The sequence below is a fragment of the Pseudophryne corroboree genome, chromosome 6 (genome assembly GCF_028390025.1).
Source record: "Pseudophryne corroboree isolate aPseCor3 chromosome 6, aPseCor3.hap2, whole genome shotgun sequence".
Taxonomy (NCBI): Eukaryota; Metazoa; Chordata; class Amphibia; order Anura; family Myobatrachidae; genus Pseudophryne; species Pseudophryne corroboree.
The window spans coordinates 116,961,505-116,988,890 of record NC_086449.1 but is presented as its reverse complement, the minus strand read 5'-3'; the positions used below and the strand labels follow the sequence as shown (position 1 = coordinate 116,988,890).

General features: G+C 47.9%; 1 protein-coding gene across 1 annotated transcript; it reads right to left on the bottom strand.

Moving 5' to 3' along the window:
- Positions 1-670: 670 nt before the first annotated feature.
- LOC134934443 (histone H1B-like) lies at positions 671-27,386 on the bottom strand. Its single transcript, XM_063929883.1, has 3 exons — positions 27,250-27,386; positions 10,162-10,334; positions 671-1,428 (listed from the first exon to the last, which is right to left on the bottom strand). The coding sequence occupies exons 1-3, from the start codon at positions 27,384-27,386 to the stop codon at positions 872-874; spliced, it is 867 nt and encodes a 288-aa protein (XP_063785953.1). The 3' UTR covers positions 671-871.

The window sequence follows — 27,386 nt, the reverse complement described above, 5'->3', positions numbered from 1 at the left end:
GCTCATGCTGGAATGGAAAAAGGCAGCAGCATAAATGTCCATTTGGATGATGCCTCCGTTTGTCTAGGTGGAATCGATTCGATATTGTTTTATGAAAAATGGTGAATGATGTAGGTGTAATATACTGTACATATCCTGCGCAGGAGGTGCTGTAGCGGGGTACTCTTGAAAAGATGTTTAGAGTTAAAACGTAACTTGTATTATGACGATGACATGCTGACAGAATACATGTCCTAAAATTCAAGCATAGTGTATAAAGGCACAGCTGTGAATGTTTCTCCAAGTGTAGTCTATATATAATCCTGTTGCTGGCCAGTTACAACGACCTCTTGAACAATTAATAAGTAGGGAAGCTTACTTGCTAACGACTCTGATACAGGGGATAGAAACTGCACAGATCTATTTGTCTCTACTGGAGGTTCTCTTTCTGGTATAGCAATCTCCCTGTTATTGTGTAGCTAGTGTTCTCAGAAAGTGCAAAACAAACATTAAAATGATACTTGCTTTTCAGCAGCTACCCTGCAGACTGTTCACCACAGGGAATGGTGAATGCTCGAGTACACAGGAAGGAAGCATGCCGCTATTGTGAGCGGCCTGAGGTAGGAAGCAGGACATCCAGGTATTATTTCCCGATCAGTCTTGCTACAGTAGCGCTAATAAATAACCCTGCGTTACCTATTAATAAGCAACCAAAAATCCCACGGAGACACTGCTGAACTGTAACGTTATGTAGTGACTCAATATCTGTACACAGGGTGCCCCCAACTGGTCACGCCGTGCGCCTACAGCTCTGCCGAGACAGGGTGGGTGGCTCTGAAAAGAGCCTTTGGGGGGATAACAAGGAAGCGAGGCTGCTACGGCGGCTCTTCCATCACTTCTTGGCCGCAGCTTTCTTGGGCTTAGCTACCTTCTTGGCCGGGCTTTTGGCGGCTTTGGGCTTCGCTACCTTCTTGGCCGGACTCTTGGCTGCTTTGGGCTTCGCCGCCTTCTTAGGCTTCACGGCTTTAGGCTTATTTGGGCTTTTGGCAGCAGCCGCTTTTGTGGGTTTCTTCGCCTTCTTCGGGCTCTTGGCTGCACTCGGAGCTCTCTTGGGCTTCTTCGGGGACTTGGCCGCTTTCTTTGCCGCTGGTTTCTTGGGTTTCAGGGACTTCTGGGCGGCCTTCTTGCTCTCCAGCTGCTTCTTATTGAGCTTGAAGGAGCCGGAAGCGCCGGTGCCTTTCACCTGGGTGAGAGTTCCTTTGGTCACCAATCCTTTCACCCCCACTTTGATGCGACTGTTGTTCTTCTCCACATCGTAGCCTCCGGCAGCCAGAGCCTTCTTCATGGCGGCAAGAGAAACTCCACTGCGCTCCTTAGAGGCGGCCACGGCCCTTAGGATCAGCTCGGAGACGCTGGGACCTGAAGACTTGCCGCTTTTCTTGGCTCCTCCTGCGTAGGGATGGACATCGATGGTCGATGTTTCCGAACCATCGATGTTTTTGTTTCGATGGTAGTGATTTTATCATTTAATGGTGCCCTCCCGATGTTTTTCACCATCGAATGATAGTCATTCGATGTTCTTCCGATGGTGGTTTGTTTTTTTTCTAATTCCAAATAGCTATGCCTCCTCTTGCTGCTGTGTCTATCAGGGAAACTTCCTAAGTCCATTGGAGGCTGTCTGTTTCAGACATGAGCCTGCTCAGCCAGACCCCTCACCCCCTCCCCTCTCTAGGCTGCTGCTAGGCAACAGGGCCCACTGCAAGCTCTCACTGACTCAGAGAGCCAATCAGATCCCAGACCTTACCCTGCAGCAGCAGAAGCCACAGACACTCGGAGCTCAGGAGGATTCAGAGGAGACAGAGTGACCTCACTGATATTTATATCACTCCAGCTATACACCACCATTGATCAGATTCAGGGGGAATAATTTAGGAGGGCTATGGACAAAGTCCTTGCTTGAGTATGTTTTGGACTGTGGGAAAAACCAAGAGAAAACACAAAACCATGGAAAGAACATACAAACTCCACACCATAATCATCGGAATTGGTCCCATGTGAGACAGCAAAGCAAACCGTGCACTAAGCAAGTTGCCATCCACATTATTGTAAGAAATTCCCAGCCGGTACGCCGTACCACCGGGTCGTCCACAATACTGCATTCCGCTGGCTTCGTTCTGTGTGAGGGGAGGAGAGCGCAGCGCAGTGCCTCTCCTGCCCCTCAATTCTCTTGGATGCCCAGTCTCACTCTCCAACGGCGGCGGCGCGGTCAATCTGAATAAGGCACCGGTTTACTAGCCAATCAGAGCTTATGGACCGGCAGCCGCGGCTCCTGATTGGCTGCCGGTCCGCGAGCTCTGATTGGCTAACAAACCGGCGCATCATTTCAGATAGACCCCGCCGCCGTTGGAGAGTGAGACCGGGCATCAAAGAGAATTGAGGGGCAAGAGAAACACTATGCTACGCTCTCCTCCCCTCACATAGAAGAAACAGCCAGCGGTAAGGGGTGGGGGGCAATGAGCACACAGTGGGACAATGTATATCTGCCACAGGGGGGCATTGTATATCTGACACAGTGGGGGCATTGTATATCTGACACTGTGGGGGCATTGTATATCTGACACTGTGGGGGCATTGCATATCTGGCACTGTGGGGGCATTGTATATCTGGCACTGTGGGGGCATTGTATATCTGGCACTGTGGGGGCATTGTATATCTGGCACTGTGGGGGCAATGTATATCTGGCACTGTGGGGGCATTGTATATCTGGCACTGTGGGGGCATTGCATATCTGGCACAGTGGGGGCATTGTATATCTGGCACAGTGGGGGCATTGTATATCTGGCACAGTGGGGGCATTATATATCTGGCACAGTGGGGGCAATGTATATCTGGCACAGTGGGGGCAATGTATCTCTGGCACTGTGGGGGCATTGTATATCTGGCACAGTGGGGGCATTGTATATTTGGCACTGAGGGGGCAATGTTACTTCATCATTGGGCATTGTGTGTGTATATTATATATGTATATTATACACACAATGTCCAGTGATAAAGTAATATGTTGCTCAGAGTCTGGCCCTGCCCCCGATCCCAATTCCCACATTGCAAACGAAAATACAGGCTTTTGCGCATGAACTAGTCATATAAATAGTTTTCACCATCGAATACTTTTGATGTGATGGTTAGTAACCATTGCATCGAAAGTTTCAATGGTAGAACATTGCCATCATATGATGGTTTGCTTTCGATGTCCATCCCTACTCCTGCGGCTTTCTTCGGCTGTCTCTTTTTTTTGGCTGCGCCCTCTGATGGCGGGACAGCGGCGACGGGTGGTGCAGTTTCTGCCATGTTAGCGCAAAATACAGCAACGTCCTAACGACAAGTCACTAAGCTAAACAAAACGACGAAGTTTCTTATATACGACGCCAGCTGTGCTGTGATTGGATGCTGAGAGGGTTGCGTTCTGTGCTCCTATTGGCCGAATGAGCAGCCGTGTAAAATCTTCCCTGTCTGAGAGTTAGGAAGAATCTGCTCTCCCCTTGTGTTTCCCTAGCGCAGAAAAGGAGTCTTTATAGGGCACGAGAGGACCAGCGACCTGGCTCTCTGCACCACACCCGTACTACAAGGACTCCCCTAACCCTCTATGGTCATTGCTGGCCTAGACGCTGCAAATGGAGTGAGGAACAGCCGCTGGCAGCTCACCCACACCAGGCTCGATCTGCCCGGCATGTAACACATCTCTACTTTTCTACGAGGCAAAAAGGTCCCATCGGGGCACTATTCTCACTTACTGGCATTACAGATAATGAAGGTGCTCTAGGGCACAATCTGTGCAGAGGAGGGTGCATTTTAAAACACATAAAAGTGATGTGTGGGCTCTTGTACTCCCGGGTGAGTAGCACAGGCAGGTTGCCTTACAGAGGGATTTGCACTCTTGCCTAGGAAGAATATGTAGGAGAGCCAAGTACAGGTTAATGATGGCTGGAATTCTCCTCGTAGTGAAGAATGCTGATGGTATTTGACCCAAATGTTCATATAACGATCCAAGTAGCTATCCATTTCTGTATATGTATGCAGGATAGCTGTGCCTGTAAGAGAGCTATGGTGACATGGTCCCAATACTTTGAGACTGCTATGAGACAATACTCGGTTGGTGTGTCAGGGGGGGGAGTCAGTGGCATTTCCCATTAGACAAGTGAGGTGGGTCCAGTATGTTTTGCCGGTGGACGGGATGTCGGCTGTCAGTATACCGACAGCGGCATCCCGGGCATTAGAATCCCGATAGACTCCCATGAATCCTCCTAACCCTAACCTTTTCCCTACCCTAACCCTAACCCTCCCTTGTGGGTGACTAACCCTAACCCTTCCCGCTTTGTGGCTAACCCTAACCCTCCCTTTCCCGCTGCCTAAGCCTAACCCTTCCCGCTTGATGCCTGACCCTAACCTCCCCTCCTAAGTGCCTAAATCTAACCCTGTCTCCCCGGTCCCTAATCCTAACTTTCCTGCCTAAACCGGACACCCCCCCCCCCCCCCCCCCCCTTCGCGTCCCGCTGTGAGGACGGTCGGGATGCTGGTGCTGGCTGTCGTAAATGTGATGCTGGCACCCTGAACAATGTCGGTATGTAGACATCGGCATTGCATCCTCCTTCAGTATCCCAGCATTGTTATATTGACCACCAGGATCCCATCAATCGGGAAGCTACCTGCTTCCCATTAAGGCCCGTGCCTAGGGGCGCACTTGGATGTTTGTGTTGGTACTGTCAGCCTAAAATGTGTCAGTAACTGCAAAATATATCCACTCTACTGCATGCTTGCCTCTGGTCAGGACAATAATAAATAGCAGTTTATGGAAGAATGGGAGCAAATAGGAGTAGAATAGGGGGAGATGGGAGAAACAGGAGGTGGAATAGGGGAAGATGGGAGTTGAGTGGGGAGGGGTGCCTAGGAGGGGACAAGAGGATTCGTGAGAGATTGAAAGGTGTGGTTTAAAAAAGACCAAAAGCCCTGCATAATATCTAACAAGCTGGCAGATGATATGCCCAAAATATTAGTCTTTATTTGAAGAGTTATCCCGCCTAGGATATCTAGTCAGAGTGTTGACAGTAACCATGTTGATGTTTACAAAGTTCAACATATTTGGCTAGATGCATCATCGCTTGGAAAGTGATAAAATGGAGAGTGAAAAAGTACCAGCCAATCAGCTCCTAACTGCCATTTTTCAAACACATCCTGTAACATGGAAGTTAGGAGCTGATTGGCTGGTACTTTTTCACTCTCCATTTTATCACTTTCCAAGCGATGATGCATCTGGGCCATTGTCAAGTACCATGTCCACATCCTCAACATGTTGACATGTTCACAATGCCGACACATGAAATATCACCATGTTAAATGCAATGTTCTGAGGATGTCGACAGTTAGGGTTAAGCACTCTCGGAAAGGTTAGGCTGTGTAGTGGGATGGGGTTGTTTAAGGATAGAGGTTAGGATTAGGAATAGGGGGTAGAATACTCACAGATACACCGCAGCAGGGACAACGCCTCCGAAACTGCTCCTTAAGTGACTGCTGGAGCTGCAACCACCAACAGGAGACGTTAAGACATTACTAGATCACCAGGGATGGTTTGTCGCCAGTTCTTCATGTCAACATGTCCTCCTTGTTGACATATTGCATTTTGACATGACAATTGTCGATCAATCTGACCACAATCCAATTCTTTTAGGATGAGTCCACCACCGTGCCAGACATATCATTCAAAATGTTGCTATTGTTATTCTAGCCATTGAACCCTACAAGTGACGGTATTCTACCTCCAAACACGTTCAGAAGACTTGATTACCCACTCTAATTTCTAGGCATGAAAGGGTCATTTAATTTCCACATTTATGACCATTAGCGCTACCTTGCTTTTTTGTGTATTTACCGGTTGGGTCTGACCAACCCTTTGTTGTTTAGCAGCTGTGGTGAACCCCCTCATCTAGCGCCAGTTAACCAATTAGGTGGTATTCCTTTTGATTACCCACTCTAATTTCTAGGCATGAAAGGGTCATTTAATTTCCACATAACGAATGTATTCATGCTGCCTGTACTGTGAACTATACTAGGGGTGGATTAACAGAGGAGGAGAGCCGTGTGCAGACTGTGTGTGGAACCCGTCCTATCTATGGCACCGTAAACTCTGGTGTTATGCCAGAGTCTACAGTGCATGCACAGATCTCCGGAAATGCTGCACCCGTCATGTACCGATGTTTAAACATTACTCCACAGGTTCGTCAGCCATTTTCCCAGTGACTTTTCCCCCGCAGCTGCATTGTTGACTCGGGACTCCGGAGAGGTACGTATTTGAACCTGGGTGCAATGTGTGTGATGTAGGACCATGGACCCATAGGACTGTTTGCACTGTATACACTGTACCCATCATAGAAATGGCAGTGAGCCATACCCACATTGTGGCATGTGCACTGTCCCCTCTGCCCTCAAGCATGCCCTTGTCTCCCCTATTCTTAAAAATCCTTCCCTCGATCCTAACACTCTATCCAACTACCAACCTATCTCTCATCTACCTTTTGACTTTAAACTCCTTGAGCATATTTTCTACAACCGCCTAACTGCCTTTACGTAAAATTTGCAATCACCTTCTTGCTGCCAAATCCAAGGGCCACTACTGTATGCTTATTCTCTTTGAACTCTCTGCTGCTTTTGACAATGTGGACCAGCCTCCACCCCCTACAAATCTTTTACTCCCTCAGTCTGCGTGATACTGACCTCAAAATAGATACGGGAGGCCGTCATTCGGGATGACGGCGGTCAGAAGACTATCAGTGGCATCCTGATGCTGAGAATCCCGACAGGGGAGCAGTAAGTATCAAAACCTTCTTCCCCTACCACCTAACCCTCCCCACCTGCAGCCTAACCCTCCACCTTAGTGCCTAAACACAACCCTCCCTTCCCGCAGCCTAACCCTAACCCTCCACAGCCGTAGCCTAACCTTAATACCCCTTCATAGTGCCTAACTCTAATACTCCCTCCCCAAGCTTAACCCTAACCCTCTCCTCCCACCGAGTAACTATAACCCTCTCCCTAGTGCCTAACCCTAACCTTCCCTCCTGCAGTCTAACCCTCCCCTTCATACTTACATTTGCAATTGTGACCATAGGGATACTGAGTAACGTCAGGATACCGATGCTGGTCTTCTGAGCATCAGCATCCTGATTGCTGGGATCCCAACTACATTAATAATAATAATAATAATAATAATAATAATAATAATGATGATATCCCCTAGAATTACAAGCATTTAATAGAGAGAGAACGTTTGAGAAGGTGTTTGTGTGTCCTGGTGTGGTGGGGGGGAGGACACTGACACATAGAAACATGCTGACACACTGACGTTGACACAGACAGATGCTCACACACAAACACACTTACACAGATACTGACTATTTCACCTTCTCATGATGTGTGTCCCTTGATTCCCCATATGCAGCCATGGGAGAGGAGGCCACAGTGCAAGCCACAGCCACCGAGTGGGAGTGGTGGGTATAGTGTAAGCCACTGCCGCCGGGTGAAACGGGGACAGAGTGGCATCCTATCTGCCTCTGCACACAGCAAAACTGCAAGAGATAGGAGAGACCAGAGAATCACTGCTAGAGATGAAGGAGAGCCGAAGAGTCACTGCAAGAGATAGAGGAGACAGGCTGTAGTGTGGCCGTGAGGAGCAAAATGATCCCTCATGCTGCTGCTGGCTGCTACTAAATGCCCATCTCTGCTAACTGAATCTTAACAGCTCTTTAAACTGCACTTTTAACACCCCACTCCTCCACCCCCACACACACACTCTCTCTGGCTGTGCTGCGCATTGTTTGTAGAGGAGCTGTGTGACCTGCCCTAGCCTGGAAGAGGGCTGCATGGAGGAATCAGGAATAACTTCCCTGCAGCTCTACTAGGAAACCAAACCCTGACCTCCTATCATAGCACAGACTCGTCTTATACAGTGTGCAGGGAGAGGACGCATTGCAAAGTTAGACACACTCACGGGTGATCAGAGCCACCGCCGGCCATAACCTACATATGCTTCCAGTTGCGATTCCAGTTCCTACAGGCTGCTGGTGATCAAGGGATATATTGCTCCAGGGCGCCCCGTGCTAGTACACTGTTTGCCAGGCCCTGGATACCTGGCCCCTTGGTGCGCTCGCTGCCCATGGTCATTTGCCTTGAGGGCAGCAGCCAGCAGACTCTCTTCACTGCGCGGCTCCGGCATGAATGAGTTTCTGCGCATGCGAAGAAGCTCTGATCGCCGAAGCCATGGATATAGGAGATGGCCAAAGTGAAGGGGGAACACGGTGACTGAAGATAACAGTTTTTTGAGTGATCTTTCTAACCAGTGTCTTATACGTATGTTAGAAAGAGTTGCTCCAACAACTCTCCGCCGGGACTATGCTTACCCACAAGTACAGTGCTGTTTCGGTGGGCGTCTGTGTCTAGCATGTCCAGCAGACGTTAACAGGCTGTGGCCGGAGCACGGGAAGAAGGTCAGGCATCGGTTCCGCTTAGCTAGATGGAATACGGACACAGTGCACTGTTTTGGGAGGAGACTACCAAACAGTAGCTGAGGCGGCTGCCACCGCGGGTGCACCAGTGCTAGGCCTTAGGGATCATAGGCTTCAGGAATAGCATGAGGCCGCGATCCCTAGGGTTGATGTCAGCAGGGGGAGTCAGACGCTCTCCTGGTCGCCCATCCCCCTGGTTCATGACCAGTTTCCCCCGAGTCTCCCGCCTAGAACTGTTTCCTCGCTTCCTTCCCAGTTGCTGTGCACGAGGGGACCCGGTCGCAGCATATGCGGCTGTGTGACCGGTGCATCTGTGTTCACTGAAGAGTTTGTGTTCACTATAGGTTCATGGAGCGGCAGTGTACACTAGTAGCATTTGGATCCACTTATCCTTCGCTAACGTATTGATCGATCCTGGAAGCGAGCTGATACTCCCTGTAGCCCATTCTAATGAGTACGGGTTATACAGCACTAAATCTCTATCTACCTTTTGAGTATGAATAGTTAGATAAGTGCCTATTGCATATGAGTCTTTATACATTTACTGTTGTTTATTTCGCATTGTGTCTGAATACGTCAGATCCATTTAAACATGATCAGTAATATGTTCTCTTACATACTGTACTTAAAAATGTGTTTGTAGTTAATGATGTGCTCATATTGCTAATTATACTAATGTATAACATGTGACTGACTGCTAGTGTGATAGCTGACTTTACTATATGTCTGTCAGTTTGTTTTTCTGATCCTCAATGCTGGTGCATGGGTAGGGTCAGATTGTATGTCACTTTAGAAAGTTTAAAATGATTACAGTAACAAATTGTGTAGTACACTGTGAAAGTGCTGATTATTTATCATGTCTAAGAGTGGCAAGGGTGAGGAAGGTACACTCACAGCAACACCAACACTCATATCATGTTTGTCTTGCAAAACTCTATTATCTTCTCAGGATTTGGTTCAGGATGGTTTGTGTGCAAATTGTTTTAGTTTTCAGCAAAATACAAGGCAATCCAGGTACAACGTCAGGTACAGATAGATCCACCTTGGGCTATGTTTGCACAGACCTTATCCAGTATAGCTGAACGGATAATTCCTACAGCTTCTGTACCAGGAATAGGTTACACTATTAACCCTTACATGCAGCTCCCTACCTAAGGTATATCACTTCCACCAGCAGCTTCTCAAAAGAAACAAGCTGATAAACCGATGGTAAGTAAATCTTCACCATTTACAGGCTACACATGAGGCAGAGGAGGATTCATCGGAGGATGAAAGCTCAATTAATTCTACTTCGGCATACGAAGAGGAAGAAGAAGGTCTCAGCTCAGAGGATATAGCTGAGTTAATGAAAGCAATGAAAGGCATTCTATTCTTAGAGGATTCAGCAGAGCCTGTGTTAAAAACCAAGGCACCTGTGTTTAAACATCCCAAAACAGTTTAAACCGAGTTTCCAGGGTCAGATCAGCTGACGGAAATCATGGAAGAGGCTTGGGCTACACCCATTAAGAAATTTAGAATTCCTAAAAAATGGGATTCCAATTATCCTCTTCCAGCTGGGGATTGTTTAAAAAGGGAGGTGGCTCCTAAAGTAGCATGTTATTCGATTAGCGCAAAAATCTATATTATCTTTGCCTTCAACATCATTAAATGATGTCACAGATAGGAGAGTGGATGGGTTTCTAAAAACCATATTTTCCCTGTCTGGGTCAGTCATAAGGCCAGCCATGTCTTCAGCTTGGATGGCAAAGGCAGTGGCTGCCTGGGCTGATACATTAGAGGGGGATTTTTCTGTAGCTTCTAGAGAGCTAAAATCCCATATAACTCATATAAACAGGCTGCAATATTCTTGGAAGAAGCAGCTTTAGATATGGGTACTATTGCCTCCAGGGCATCAGCTTCAACAATAGCTGCTCGCAGAGCAGTCTGGTTACGTACGTGGATAGCTGATTCAGAACCTAAGAAGGTTTTGGAATATTTGCCTTTTTCTGGAAATATTCTTTTTGGTAAAGAATTGACAGATATTCTGGAGTCAGAAGCAGACTCCAAAAAGGTCAAGTTTCCTTCCACATACAACTTCAAACCTAAATTTCCGGCTTTTCGGCCCTTTTGGTCTCAAGGAAAAGCTAGGGGGAAAAGAGGTCGCAAGCAGCCCCAATACAACAAGTCTGGTAAGTCAAAAAAGCATTGGGCTACCAGAGGGCCGCCTTCCAAATCAAACGACAAGCCATCAGCCTGATGGTGCAGGCCTCCACCTGGGTGACCCCACAGGGTAGGAGGCCGACTTCTTTAGTTTGCGGTGAGGTCAGAGGCTGGTGAGGCACTACAGCCATAATGTCCGCCTGTGACAGGACGGTCCCGTACGAGAGCACTCGCCGCTTTCGCGTCCCGTCTCCTGCGCACAGAATGGAGGGTCAGGTCACACGAGGCCTGACCACATAGGGGATTCCCGCTTACCGTCAGTAACCGCCTGTTACTGACTCCACCCACTGCGTTGTGGGCGGGTTTATGCTGCCACCACCAAACTCCTAACCTGCCGTGGCGTTTGGAACCACGGTTCTGCTCTGTATGTGCCGACGCACTGCCTTACCACACCTGTGTGGTGTTGACGAATCCCCACTAGCCACTTGCTATGCCTCTACCGGTAGCTGGCGGAAGGTGGAACTAGGAGACGTTAGGTGCTTCCCTGGACAGCCGGAGGACGGGGCTATGTTTGGCATAACCCTGTAGGTCACAAGATGAAGCAATCTTCTTGAGGCAGATGAGATGTTTATTTGCTCAATAATAGCCTTAAAAAAGACTCTTCCCTATTGCTAGGGGCAACAGCATACAGCAAGATGTTCCAGCAGAATAAAGATGGTACAAATACAAATCTGGAGGCACGCTGTCACGATCCGGGTATCTGGACGCCATTATTTACCTTTCAGGTGTCTCCTAAGGCTGTCCCAGCGTCCTAGGCCTGGTTCCCAGCTGTGATGCAAGCATTCATATGTCATATCTTATCTCTGCTGATCCGAGGATATTCTTCCTCAATGCCCGGGCGACTGGCATGGCGTCACCTGCCGGCGGGGCCTCGGGGCATCATCTCCATATTCCTAATGCATACAGGGTATGTGGCACTCCTCACCTACTGCAGCCGCGGCCGTCCATGCTGAAGGTTGAGACGCAAGTCGGCGTTCTCTATGTTCACCGCCGCCATTACAGAGGAATCTCCATGTGGTGAATACAAACAGCTTTCCCTCCACAGGCCGCTATGGGCGCAGCCATCTTAGTTCCAGTCACATGATCCTGACCTCCAATCCATAGCTCTGCTGAAGTCTGTATAATTAAGTCATCCAATCCCTTTACACCTAAGGGTATAAAGGGACTGAGCCTGCACTAGGAAATCGTCAGTGCTTTGGTTGTCAAACCTTGTTTCCAGTCTCTCTCTCTCCTGTGGTTATTTTGTTCCAGGTTTCCAGCTCCTGTCTCCAGTTACCACTAAGAGACCCGCACCAGCTTACCACCTTGTGGTGCAGCCTGACTCTGCAGTCTTCTATGACTACTCCAGCTTCCAGCTACAGATCCATCTGCTTCCAGCGGTCAGCTTCAAGCAGTATTCAGCTTTCTTCAAGTGCCGGTGCTTCTCCAGCGGATACCTACATACCAGCGGTATCCGCAACCCATCGGTACCTGCATATCATCATTTCCTATATCCTCGCTCCCTAGCTTCATTCTACTACCTGGCTGGTTCCATCCAGCATCCACTCCGTGTTATCTACCTGGCTGGTTCCATCCAGCATCCACTCCGTGTTTTCAACACCTGGCTGGTTCCATCCAGCATCCACAGCAGTCCTCTCAGCTACAGTGTTACCAGCTTCAAGCGCTACATCTACTGGTGTGTTCCTCGGCTACTCTCACTACCACGGACGGGTCTGGTAAGGACATTCCATCACTGGGACATTAAGAACTGTACCTTATCCTACCAGTACCCTGTGGCTCTTGCCAAGCTTATAGTGATCCAGGAACTGTTTTATTTTATCTACTGCATATCTATATTCATTTACCACTGCTGTGAATACAGAGTTCTGTTAATAAACTTTTATTGACTTTTAAATCCTGGTTATCATGGTCACGCCTTCGGGCAATCTTCCTACACCATACTTACATGTCTAGGGGTCTGATTAAACCTCCCAAGTTTAGTTTCACCTCAGCCCCTACAACTGAGGCTTCCTCCCGTCAGCTCAGGCCCTCAGTTGTGACAGTAAGCACTGACCATATGAATCCAGCCGGAGACCAGGATCAAGCGGCCAGGCCGATGCAAGAACTGGCAGCCAGACTCGAACATCAGGAGGCTGCACAAGGCTACATCATCCGCTGTCTCCAGGATCTCTCTACTCGGCTGGATGGGATCCAAACAACCCTCCGTGGATCAGGCGCGTCCGGTGCGTCCACCACAGTGACACCAGCTGTAACCCCACCCACCTTGCCCATTTCTGCTCCACGTCTTCATCTTCCAACGCCAGCAAAATTTGGTGGATCTCCAAGATCTTGCAGGGGATTTCTCAATCAATGTGAAATTCATTTCGAGCTACAACCTGGCAGTTTCCCTAGTGATCGCACTAAAATTGCCTATATCATTTCCCTCCTCAGTGGCTCAGCCCTTGATTGGGCATCACCTTTATGGGAGAAATCCGATACCCTGTTGTCCTCATATACTGACTTTGTAACGACATTCAGGCGCATCTTCGACGAGCCAGGCCGGGTAACTTCAGCTTCGTCTGAGATTCTCCGTTTATGCCAAGGAGCGCGTACTGTGGGACAGTACCTAATACAGTTCAAGATCCTAGCATCCGAACTGGCGTGGAACAACGAGTCCCTGTATGCTGCATTCTGGCACGGCTTATCAGAAAGCATCAAGGACGAATTAGCTACCAGAGACTTGCCCTCTAAGTTGGATGAGCTAATATCTCTATGTACAAAAGTTGATCTACGGTTTAGAGAAAGAGCAACTGAGCGGGGAAGGTCTTCTACTCCAAAATCTTCTGCTACTCCTCCTCGTCAACCGTCTCCATCCAAAGATGAGCCCATGCACATTGGTCGTTCCCGTCTATCTCCAGCTGAGCGTTGAAGACGTCTTTTTGAGTCCCTCTGTCTTTACTGTGCAGCTCCGTCTCATGCAATCAATGCCTGTCCCAAACGTCCGGGAAACTTCAAGTCCTAGCTCGCCAAGGAGAGGGCCGGCTAGGAGTAATGCTCTCCTCTCCATCTCCTCATGATTGTAATCTCCCAGTCTCGCTTCAAATTGCTCAACGTTATAGGAACGTCATTGCCCTCCTAGATTCCGGAGCAGCTGGGAATTTCATAACTGAAGCATATGTTAAGCGGTGGTCCCTACCCACTGAGAGACTTTCCTCGTCCATTTCTTTAAATGCCGTGGATGGCAGTAAGATTTTTGACGCAGTTATTTCTTTAAGAACTCTACCAGTTCGTCTGAGAGTAGGAGTTCTTCATTCAGAATTTATTTCCTTTTTGGTGATTCCAAGAGCCACACATCCAGTGGTTTTGGGCCTTCCATGGCTTCGTCTCCATAACCCATCTATTGACTGGATGACTACGCAAATACTGGCATGGGGTCCTTCCTGTACTGAGTCCTGTCTGTCCAAAGTACTCCCTGTTTGTTCTTCCTCCTCCAGGTCGTCTGATGTTCCACCTCCTCCGTATCAAGACTACACGGATGTGTTCAGTAAAGCTTCTGCTGATATCCTTCCTCCTCATAGAGAATGGGACAGTCCAATCGATCTCATCCCAGGGAAGGTTCCACCTCGAGGCCGAACTTATCTGTTATCTTTACCAGAGACGCATTCCATGGAAGAATATATTAAGGAGAATCTGGCGAAGGGTTTCATCCGACCTTCTTCCTCCCCAGCTGGCGCAGGTTTCTTCTTCGTTAAGAAGAAAGACGGTGGCCTGCGGCCATGCATCGACTACAGAGGCTTGAACGACATTACCGTCAAGAACCGATATCCTTTACCCTTGATTACCGAACTCTTCGATAGAGTTAGTGGAGCAACCATCTTCACGAAATTGGATTTGAGGGGTGCCTACAATCTTATCCGGATCCGAGAGGGTGACGAGTGGAAGACCGCCTTTAACACCCGTGATGGACATTATGAATACCTTGTCATGCCTTTCGGATTAAGTAATGCTCCAGCTTACTTCCAGTATTTCGTGAACGAGATCTACAGAGACATCTTATATCGTCATGTCGTTGTTTATCTAGATGATGTACTTATCTTTGCCAATAATCTAGAGGAACATCGTTTCTGGGTAAAGGAAGTTCTGTCCCGTCTCCGTGTCAATCATCTCTATTGCAAATTAGAGAAGTGTGTTTTTGAAGTCAAGTCCATTCTGTTTCTAGGCTACATTGTGTCCGGTTCCGGACTAGAAATGGATCCTGAGAAACTACAAGCAATCCAGAATTGGCCGATACCTGTAACCCTCAAAGGGGTCCAGAGGTTTTTAGGATTCGCCAATTACTACAGAAAGTTTATACGAGACTTTTCCACCATTGTGGCGCCTATCACTGCGTTGACCAAGAAGGGTGCTAATCCGTCCAAGTGGTCTGAAGAAGCTATGCAAGCTTTTCATCTATTAAAGCAACAATTCATCTATGCTCCGGTTTTGAAACAGCCCGACATCAATTCTCCTTTCATCCTTGAGGTGGATGCCTCTTCCGTTGGAGTAGGGGCGGTGTTTTCCCAGAGAGCTAAAGATGGTCATCTACATCCTTGCAGTTTCTTCTCCCGGAAGTTCTCCCCAGCTGAGCGCAACTATGCCATTGGCGATCAGGAGTTGCTGGCAATCAAACTCGCTCTGGAGGAGTGGAGGTACCTGCTGGAGGGAGCTTCTCATTCGGTCACTATACTTACCGATCACAAGAATCTTTTATATTTGAAAGGCGCACAATGTCTTAATCCTCGTCAGGCCAGATGGGCACTTTTCTTTTCCAGGTGCGACTTTAAACTCCAGTTCTGTCCGGGCTCTCAGAATCGCAAGGCCGATGCCCTTTCCCGCTCTTGGGAGCAAGAAAATGAGTCAGAGTCTTCTGACAAGCATCCTATTATCAATCCGTTGGCATTCTCCACGGTAAGGATGGACTCTACGCCCCACCAGGGAAAAGTTTTGTGAAGCCGGTGTTAAGGAAGAAGCTCATGCATTGGGCACATGCTTCCCGCTTTGCCGGACATACAGGCATTCAGAAAACCCTTGAGTTTATCTCTAGGTCTTATTGGTGGCCAACTCTGAAGAAGGACGTCATGGAGTTTATTGCATCTTGTCCAAAGTGTGCTCAACACAAAGTATCCCGCCAGTCGCCTGCGGGGCAACTGGTTCCATTATCTGTTCCCCGTCGACCGTGGACCCATTTGTCAATGGACTTTGTTACAGATCTGCCTATGTGCAACAAGTTTAACACCATCTGGGTAGTGGTTGACCGGTTTACCAAGATGGCACATTTCATTCCTCTCACCGGTCTTCCGTCAGCTTCCAAGTTGGCTCAAGTATTCATTCAAGAGATCTTCCGACTACACGGTCTTCCCGAGGAGATCATCTCTGATAGAGGAGTACAATTTGTAGCCAAATTCTGGCGAAGTTTGTGTCAAGTTCTCCAAGTCAAATTAAAGTTCTCTACAGCTTACCATCCTCCGACCAATGGTCAAACTGAGAGGGTAAATCAGGACTTGGAGGCCTTCCTCCGCATCTATGTGTCTTCCTCACAAGATGACTGGGTTCAACTCCTTCCCTGGGCCGAGTTCAGCCATAACAATCAATATCATTCCTCATCTTCTTCAGCACCATTCTTCATCAACTATGGATTCCACCCTAAAGTTCTAGAATTCCAGCCGCTTCCAGCAACTTCTGTACCAGCAGTGGATATCACCTTACGCCAGTTTTCAAATAACTGGAAAAATGTGCGAGCGGCTCTGCTCAAAGCATCGTCTAGATACAAGACGTTTGCAGATAAGAAGCGTAGGGCAGTTCCTGCTCTCAAAGTGGGTGATCGTGTGTGGTTGTCTACGAAGAATTTGAGGTTGAGAGTTCCCAGCATGAAGTTTGCGCCTCGTTACATCGGTCCTTTTCAAATTGAACAAGTCATCAATCCTGTTGCTTACAAACTCCAGTTACCCCCATTCTTGAAAATTCCTAGGACATTCCATGTTTCCCTTCTGAAACCGCTGATTCTGAATCGATTCCATTCTGCACTACCTTCGGCTCCTAAAGTCCAGACTCAACGGGGAGTTGAGTATGAAGTTTCCAAGATTCTGGATTCACGCTTCCGCTATGGTCAGTTACAATATCTCATTGACTGGAAGGGCTATGGTCCTGAAGAGCGCTCTTGGACCAATGCTTCAGATGTCCATGCTCCTGCCTTGGTCCGGAATTTCCACTCTAAATTTCCTCAGAAGCCTAAGAAGTGTCCTGGGGCCACTCTTAAAGGGGGGGGGGTGCTGTCACGATCCGGGTATCTGGACGCCATTATTTACCTTTCAGGTGTCTCCTAAGGCTGTCCCAGCTTCCTAGGCCCGGTTCCCAGCTGTGATGCAAGCATTCATACGTCATATCTTATCTCTGCTGATCCGTGGATATTGTTCCTCGATGCCCGTGCGACTGGCATGGCGTCACCTGCCGGCGGGGCCTCGGGGCATCATCTCCATATTCCTAATGCATACAGGGTATGTGGCACTCCTCACCTACTGCAGCCGCGGCCGTCCATGCTGAAGGTTGAGACGCAAGTCGGTGTTCTCTATGTTCACTGCCGCCATTACAGAGGAATCTCCGTGTGGTGAATACAAACAGCTTTCCCTCCACAGCCCGGTATGGGCGCAGCCATCTTAGTTCCAGTCACATGATCCTGACCTCCAATCCATAGCTCTGCTGAATTCTGCATAATTAAGTCATCCAATCCCTTTACACCTAAGGGTATAAAGGGACTGAGCCTGCACTAGGAAATTGTCAGTGCTTTGGTTGTCAAACCTTGTTTCCAGTTTCTCTCTCTCCTGTGGTTATTTTGTTCCAGGTTTCCAGCTCCTGTCTCCAGTTACCACTAAGAGACCCGCACCAGCTTACCACCTTGCGATGCAGCCTGACTCTGCAGTCTTCTATGACTACTCCAGCTTCCAGCTACAGATCCATCTGCTTCCAGCGGTCAGCTTCCAGCAGTGTTCAGCTTTCTTCAAGTGCCGGTGCTTCTCCAGCGGATACCTACATACTAGCGGTATCCGCAACCCATCGGTACCTGCATATCATCATTTCCTATATCCTCGCTCCCTAGCTTCATTCTACTACCTGGCTGGTTCCATCCAGCATCCACTCCGTGTTATCTACCTGGCTGGTTCCATCCAGCATCCACTCCGTGTTTTCAACACCTGGCTGGTTCCATCCAGCATCCACAGCAGTCCTCTCAGCTACAGTGTTACCAGCTTCAAGTGCTACATCTGCTGGTGTGTTCCTCGGCTACTCTCACTAACACGGACGGGTCTGGTAAGGACATTCCATCACTGGGACATTAAGAACTGTACCTTATCCTACCAGTACCTTGTGGCTCTTGCCAAGCTTATAGTGATCCAGGAACTGTTTTATTTTATCTACTGCATATCTTTATTCATTTACCACTACTGTGAATAGGGAGTTCTGTTAATAAACTTTTATTGACTTTTAAATCCTGGTTGTCATGGTCACGCCTTCGGGCAATCTTCCTACACCATACTTACATGTCTAGGGGTCTGATTAAACCTCCCAAGTTTAGTTTCACCTCAGCCCCTGTAACTGAGGCTTCCTCCCGTCAGCTCAGGCCCTCAGTTGTGACACACGCAGGCCTCCTTTTTATGTCAATTTTCCACACGGTACCACAGGGGGGTAAGCCCTCCCTGTCTACTCCAACCAATCAGGTTATCACACAAAATATAAATAAATTACATTTTCCAAGGATGTAAGTAAGTGCAAAAAACAATATCCTCCTTCCTGTCACCCAGACAACGTTTGGTATCAGATTAACATTCACTATTGATAAATGTATCACATAGCTTCAAAATACAAATGTTTATGTCTCATTCACATCTCCAGGCAAACCCAGTGTTTGGGATTACAACAGGAAAGGCTATACAACACATCAAACAGTCTTCCTTCCTGCATCTGCCATTCAGGGTTCGTATATCAATTAAATCATTACATGAAACAGGTTCCAAGCCCAGAACTACTTTACATATGGGATAAGGAGATTCCCCATCAGTAACATCCCTCTCTAAGGAACTTACACATCAAAATGTTTTGTCATTCACACCTCTCTGCTAGGACAGGGCCATTAGCATGCCACTTCCTACTGACAGGAGATGATTATTCAGACATCTATAGTAAGTGCATTTTTCCTTTAAAATACAGGTGACCACATCTTATATATAAATATAGTTAAACATGCATTCCTGCAGTTGTGCACAGAGCACTACATATGACATGTTAAGACACATCATTAAACATACTTTTAAACAGTCTGCGCCCAGCGCCGTAAGTACATTTACAGTGACGCCAAGCGCCTATTGTCCGCAACATGGTGCCGAGCACTAGGGGTTAACCCCTTCAGTGCTGCAGCGCCCATTGTCCACGTGGGCTGGAGGTCTCTCCGGCCACACCGCCGAATCCTGCCGATGACCCCTACCACCGCCGAGCCAATGCCCGCTACTGCCTCTGAGCCGATGCCTACTGCCACCGCCAATGGCTTACAAACTTGCCCACCATCAACTGACCCAGCCCTCCGCCACTAATTTGCATCTCAATCCGATGCCGCCAATGCCTGCTGCCTGCCTGCTCATCATACTTGTGATATATTGTACATTTTTATAGAAAAAAAAATAAAAATTAGTGTTTGGGAAGGGAGTGGGAAGAGGACATGAATGCAATTTTGTTGTCCAGGGCTTCCATTAACTTAATGGAGAAGGGTCTGAATGGGTTAAAAAATGTAAAAAAAAATGTGTATGGTCCCCCTTCCTAAGTATAACCAGCCTCGGGCTCTTTGAGCCGGTCCTGGTTGTTTAAATACTGGGGAAAAATTGGACAGGGGTTCCCCGTATTTAGACAACTAGCACCGGGCTCTTAGACCGGTCCTGGTTCCAAAAATACGGGGGACAAAAGATGTAGGGGTCCCCCATATTTTTAAAACCAGCACCGGGCTCCACTAGCCAGGGACATAATGCCACAGCCGGGGGACACGTTTATGTAGATCCCTGCGGCCGTGGCATTACCCCCCCCCCAACTAGTCACCCCTGGCCGGGGTTCCCTGGAGGAGTGGGGACCCCTTAAATCAAGAGGTCCCCCCCTTCAGGCACCCAAGGGCCAGGGCTGAAGCCCGAGGCTGTCCCCAGCACCCCTGGGTGGTGGGTGCCGGGCTAATAGCCATAAGTGTGTATAAAAAAGAATATTGTTTATTGTCGTGGAACTACAAGGCCCAGCAAGCCTCCCTGCTTGCTGGTACTTGGAGAACCTCAAGTACCAGCATGCGGGGAAATAGATGGCCCGCTGGTACCTGTAGTTCTACAACAACAAAAATACCCAAATAAAAACACAACACACACACCGTGTAAGTAAAAATTTATTTACCTACATCCCACGCCGGTCACGTCCACTTGTCCATGTAGAATCCAATAGGTGGTTCCTGTAAAAATGAGAGAGAGATTACTTACCTACATCCCACGCCGGTCACGTCCACTTGTCCAGTAGAATCCAACAGGGCCGGTACCTGTAAAAATGAAAATTATACTTACAAACAAAGTAATCCACAGGAAGAGAGAGAGAAATTAATGAATATTATACACTCGCTGACGTGGGAGGACGTTAGAGCACAGACAGGGGAGAGTGCTGCAGATAGCTGGGATGATGGAGCAGGCACCCCCGATAGTTGTGAGCCTAGTAGCTATACCCCTAGTAGCTTTGCCCCCTGTAGCAGTGCCCCCAGTAGCAGTGCCCCGAGTAGTTGTGACCCCTGTAGTTGTGCCCCCAGTCGCTGTGCCCCTTGTAGCTGTGCCCCCTGTAGCTTTGCCCCTTGTGGCTGTGCCCCCCATAATTGTGACCCCTGTAGCTGTGCCCGTTGTAGCTGTGCCCCTTGTAGCAGTGCCCTGAGTAGTTGTGCCCCCAGTCACTGTGGCCCCTGTAGCTGTGACCCCAGTCGCTGTGCCCCCAGTAGTTGTGACCCCAGTCGCTGTGCCCCTTGTAGCTTTGCCCCCAATAGCTGTGCCCCCTAGCTGTGCCCCGAGTAGTTGTGCCCCGTCGCTGTGCCCCCTGTAGCTTTGCCCCCAGTAGCTGTGACCCCAGTCACTGTGCACCCTGTAGCCTTGCCCCCAGTAGCTGTGACCCCAGTAGCTGTGACCCCTGTAATTGTGCCCCTAGTTGCTGTGCCCCTTATAGTTGTGCCCCTTTTAGTTGTGCCCCCCAGTTGCTGTGCCCCTTGTAGTTGTGCCCCCCAGTTGCTGTGCCCCTTGTAGTTGTGCCCCCCAGTTGCTGTGCCCCTTGTAGTTGTGCCCCTTTTGCTGTGCCCCTTATAGTTGTGCCCCTGTTGCTGTGCCCCTTGTTGTTGTGCCCCCCAGTTGCTGTACCCCTTATAGTTGTGCCCCTGTTGCTGTGCCCCTTGTAGTTGTGCCCCCCAGTTGCTGTGCCCCTTGTAGTTGTGCCCCTATTGCTGTGCCCTTGTTGCTATGCCCCTTGTTGTTGTGCCCCTGTTGCTGTGCCCCTTATAGTTGTGCCCCTGTTGCTGTGCCCCTTATAGTTGTGCCCCTGTTGCTGAGCCCCTTGTTGTTGTGCCCCCCAGTTGCTGTGCTCCTGTTGCTCTGCCCCCAACACAAACACATAAAAAAAAACCACACACATACTTACCGCTCCTGCAGCGCTGTCCTCCGTCTCCGTCCGCCGGCTCGTCTCTGCTGTACTATGGGAGAGACATCATGACTCATGACATCTCTCCCATAGTAGCGCCGCTCAGACACCAGGGGTCAATTATGACCTCTGGTGTCAGTCAGCGGCGCTGGCTGCGGCGGGCTCCTACACAGCCCACGGCGCCTGCTGCAGCTGGGAAGGGGGCTCGCTAGTGATTGGACAGCGGATCCAGCACTGGATCCGCTGGGACAATCACATCTGGGGCACTGACAGGGGCGTGCATTCATCGGGGCTGAATGCACGCCCCTGTCATTGCGGCACCAGTATAGGTGCCGCTTCCCCATTCATTTTCAATGGGCTTTCACAGCCCATTGCTGCGCCCCGCCCCCTGCCCGCCCCCCGCTGCCCGGACTTTTAGTGTTAGCAGCGGGAGGCACCTCTCCCGCTGCCTCCCAGCTGTCCCTCACAAGCAGCCACAGGGGGGGAGAATTATTAAAAGAATAAAAAAAGATATTTATAACAGACTGTGTTATAAATATCTTATTTTTATTATTTTAATCATTATGACAGGGGAGGCACTGCCTCCCCTGATTGCACGTCCCTGGTTTGCACAGATCTGGCAGCAGTCTACAACAGATGCCTGGGTGCAGGAAGCGGTATCTCTAGGTTCAAGAAGCATCCTCCTCAAAGGTTTTTTTGTACCAGCCCGTCTTGGGTAGAGACAAAGACCAGGGCTTTGCAATAAGCAGTTCAGAAATTGCTTCAGTCAGGAGTAGTCATTCCAGTTCCCCCTGCACAATGAGGACAGGGTTTTTACTCAAACCTGTTTTTGATTCAGAAGCCAAATGGGTCATTTCGGCACATTCTCAATCTCAAAATGCTAAACAAATACATTTGGGTACCTCGGTTTTACATGGAGACGTTCCGTTCCATAGTCTTGGCCATGGAGCCAGGGGATTATATGGTATCCCTGGATATACAGGATGCTTACCTACATGTTCCTATAGCACTGTCTCATCAGTGTTATCTCAGGTTCGCTACCCTCCAACAGCATTTTCAGTTCCAGGCCCTACCCTTTGGGTTAGCCACAGGCCCCAGAGTATTTACCAAGATTGTGGTGGTTATGGCATCTTATCTCCGCCAGCAGGGGATAGTAATTTTTCATTACCTCGACAATCTTTTAATCCTGGCACAGTCCCAGGAATTGCCCCTATGTCTGCAGAGGCACGGGTGGCTCATAGAATGGGCAAAATCATCTCAAGTTCCGTCACAATGGATTACTCACTTGGGGGCTGTACTGGATTCAGATCTGCAGAGAGTATTTTTTACCTCGGAACAAGATATCCAAGGTTCATTCAAGGATTCAAAATTTGCTACACAGTAAACAGTATCCATTCATGCAACAATGCAAGTGATGGGTTTGATGGTGTCAACATTCGACATGGTGGAGTATGCACAATTCCACTCAAGGCTTCTGCAGCGTCTGATTCTTGCCAAATGGAATGGATTACATCAGACAATAAAAACACAGACTATGGTACTTTCGATAAAAGTAAGAAGGTCATTAGCCTGGTGGCTACAGACATCCCCTCTGGACAATGGGAGACCCTTTTGGATATCAGATTGGGAAATTCTGACAACAGATGCCAGTCTCCAGGGCTGGGGAGCAGTGTCCGAAAGGTTGTGTTTCCAGGGGCGATGGACCAGAGAAGAAAGTTGCCTGCCAATAAATGTGTTGGAACTTTGGGCCATATACATGGCACTGATTCAGGCAAAGGACATTCTTCGAGGAAAACCAGTCCAGATCCGCTCGGATAATGTGACGGCGGTAGCGTACCTCAACCATAAGGGAGGAACTCACAGCCAAAAAGCAATGAAGGAGGTAAGTCACATACTAAAGTGGGCAGAACTTCATCATCCAGCCTTGTCCGCAGTGTTCGTTCAGTGACTCCTAAACTGGGAAGCGGACTTTCTCAATTGACACACCATTCATGCAAGCTAATGGGCTCTATACCCGGAGGTCTGCCAGACTCTAGTAGACAAATGGGGGTTGCCAGAGATAGCTCTCATGGCGTCCCATCTGAACAACAAAGTGCTCGCATACGGGTTAAGAACAAAGGATCCCAGAGCAATCTTTGTGGACACCTTGTCGGTGAGATGGGTCTTTCGTCTGGCTTATGTGTTTCCTCCAATCACCCTATTACCCAGGGTGGTGAGAAAGATAAAGCAAGGAAAGGGTGCCGTGATACTAATAGCTCCGGCTTGGCCCAGAAGGCATTGGTATACGGATCTGCAGATAATGTCAATGGATGCTTCATTTCTGCTCCCTCAACGTCCAGACCTTCTGTCGCAGGGTCCTTGTTATCACAGACATCTGTATCAACTGTCTTTGATGGCGTGGCTCTTGAAACCTCTATCCTGAAGTCAAGAGCATTCTCACAACAGATAATTCAAACAATGCTTATAGCAAGGAAACCTTCCTCAGCTCATATTTATCACCAAATATGGCAAACCTATATTCATTGGTGCAGTAAAGGAAAGGTGGACCCTAAATCTTTCAGAGTTTCCAGGGTCTTAGCATTCCTTCAGGCAGGAATGGATAAAGGTTTGAAGGTGGCTTCCATGAGAGTGCAAGTGTCGTCATTGACTATATGGTTTCAAAAGAAAATTGCCAATTTACAGGATGAACGTACTTTTTTCCAGGGAATGCTGCGCATTCAACCTCCGTTTGTTCCGCTTACAGTGCCGTGCGACTTATGTTTAATTCTGAAAGCCCTTCAAGTTGCTCCATTTGAACCACTTAATAAAGTGGATCTTAAGTGGTTGATAGCTAAAGTTATCTTTCTACTGACTATGGCATCATCTAGAAGAGTATCAGATTTAGGGGCATTGTCATGTCATTCACCATTTCTGATTTTTTTATCCAGATAGAGCAGTTCTCAGAACTAGATCTGGGTATCTTCCTAAGGTCTAAATTCCACCTTAATGATAAATTGTAGTTCAGGCTTTTCAGGTACTGGGACTTTCTGTGGAAGATGCATCGCTGGACGTGGTCCATGCATTAAGGACCTACAGTATGTGGATCGTACCAGTGCCATCAGAAATACAGATTCTCTTTTCATTCTCTACGGATTTCACAGGAGAGGATGGCCTGCTAGTAAACAAACGCTGGCAAGATGGCTTTGGATGACGATTTCAGAAGCATATTCCCAGGCTGATCTCCCTGTTCCGGCTAATGTCTCTGCTGACTCTACTTGTAAGGTAGGTCACTCATGGGCAGCACAGCATGGTGCTTCAGCAGAACAGATATGTAAGGCAGCCACATGGTCTTCCATTAACACGTTCATTAGACATTATGCCTTGGATACCTTTGCCTCTCCTGACGCTGAATTTGGCCGAAGGGTTCTCCTGTCTAATCAGGAGCGTCCCCACCAATAAATTGCTTTGAGAAATCCCATTGTTATCCCGTGGATAACCTGTGGACCCTGCCGGAGAAATATACGTTATGGTAAGAACTTACCGTTGATAAATGTATGTCTCCTAAGTCCACAGGATCCACAGGGATCCCACCCTGACGCACCTGATTTGAGGATCCTTTTAGTCACTAACATCTTCCTTCTTGTATGGAAGGGTGTGCATATGTGTTCTTCTGGCCTGATCAGGGCTCTACATGATGCTCCTTCCTTGTGCTTTGGAATACAACTGATTTGCCTGAGCCAGGAGGTGGGGATATATGGACGGGCCCGTTGCATGCTGGGAGGCCGGAAAGCTTTGATCGACTGGTGCCAATCCGCTGTCGCTTCATCATATCCCATTATTATCCTGTGGATCCTGTGGACTTAGGTGAAATACCGTTATCAATGGCAAGTTCTTACCATAACGTATATTTTCGACTCCACCCTTTTCTTCAAACCAAACATTCAACAGAGAGCGTCTTCTACTGACTGGTCATCTGTTGACAGGATTAATGGAACCTCTTCTTAAAGTATATGGGTTTGCTGAGGTGACTCCTTGCAATCCCACATATCACTGTGAACCAAAGATTTTACCATGTATTGTTCTGGGCCAGGGCTGGCCAAACTGGTCCTCGAGATCTACCAACAGTTCACATTTTCCAAGCCACCTAGCTAGTGTACAGGTGTAGTCATTACTAATTAAGATGTGCTGCATTCATTCCTAACTGACAATTCTACAGATCTCCAGGAGGCCTGGAAAACATGAACTGTTGGTAGATCTCGAGGACCGGTTTGGCCAGCCCTATTCTGGGCTATCTTCAAAGTGTTCCTAGGTCACATTGCGATATATGCCACCCAGTTAATGCCATTGTGTACCTGATGGGTGGAAGATCTACAGTCATCGAAAAGAGATGAGATCCTGGCTCTTGTCTTACTGGCGCAAATTCTGATAAAACTGGCTACGGAAATCGGAGAGTGGACGGCTGACCACAAATCCTCCTCCTAACCAACAAAACTATAGCAGCCACTATATAGGGCAATCCAAGTGAGCTACTAGGTCAAAGCAGGTACTTCCATTTTTATCAATCCTGCCAACTGTAACGCTGTGGGCCTTTTCCTGGGGGCCTGATCCATACTTACCAGGTAACATGTTGTCATGATGACCCTTAATCCTTCCCGTAAGATATACCCTGTAGTGCCATAGGTGATAACTGCTTTTGATGTGAATGGGGTGATTATTATTATTATTATTATTATTATTATTATGTTATGCATACTTCTACTGGATACTAACTAACTATTTGGATGGGGGGGGGGGGGGCATGGAATGGAGTCATCATAAAAACTGCATGATATTAAGCAAATACATGTTTTTAAATTGTCAAAATTTCCAGTGTTGACATTCATAATGTTTACAGCACAATGCTAACAGTTATGAGGTTGACATTGCTAAAACGTCTACATTAAACATGTCGACATGTGTAGAATGTCATCATGTTCACAGGTGAAGTGCCGACAAGCTGCATGGACTGTCATCGGAGGCTTAGGCAGGAGGCTAGAGTTAGTGTTTAAGGGCAGTGCCATCTTAAAGTATTGGTACACTACTGTAGGTAGATGGCCAGGCCCCTATGATCCTTAAGGGGCTTCCAAGATGGTGCAGGCTGGGCCAGGGTCATCTCCCCCAGGCCGCTACCTCCAGAGCTTCCTGTGATGCAGGTAGAGAATGCTGTCTGACCCATCTGATTGTGAATTACACACAAATAAAGCGTCCAGTCAGCATTCTCCTTCCTGCCCGGTAGTCAGGATCCCGGCAGTCAGAATACAGATTCCGGGATCTTGACAGCTAGAATGCCGGCAGCACCACCAAAGCTATTCCCACTGCTGGGAGCCACCGAGCCTGCAATGTGGCGAGCGCAGCAAGCTCAAAGGGGCCTTGATGTGCTCACCTCCCTGCCAGCATTCTGCCAGCACTTTTTTTTATGCCATGTATTTAACAGTGATAATTTAAATTTGTATGGTACATTTAAAAAGCGTTCTTTCAATAAATTCCATTTAAATTTTATTGATAGGTATTATTTTTTATTGCTAATTCACATAATTCCAGGTGAATATACACTGGTCTTAAATCTGTATAGTCCACTTTAGGAGTCTTAAACTATATGAATCACCATAAATATGTTTTTATCAGATTTAACGTAATTTTTTTTTCTTTTCTAGCAGTCGTGAAATGGATACACAATAATTACATGTGCATAAATAAAAACATAAAAAAGTAATAAAATAGAAAAATTAGTGTTTACTTTTATATACTTTGTGTACTGTATCTGAATTTTATTTCCACTGAGTAGCTGTAGAGCCCCCTATATGCCTTATAGTCTCTTCATTTAGTTTCCCAGAGTCATGAGGCTCAGGTTGTGGTCTAAGTTGATACTTTTGCACAGATTGTATCCAGCAATGTTTCGATGGAATAGTTACAATTGCATAACACTGTTTATTGCTTCTCAT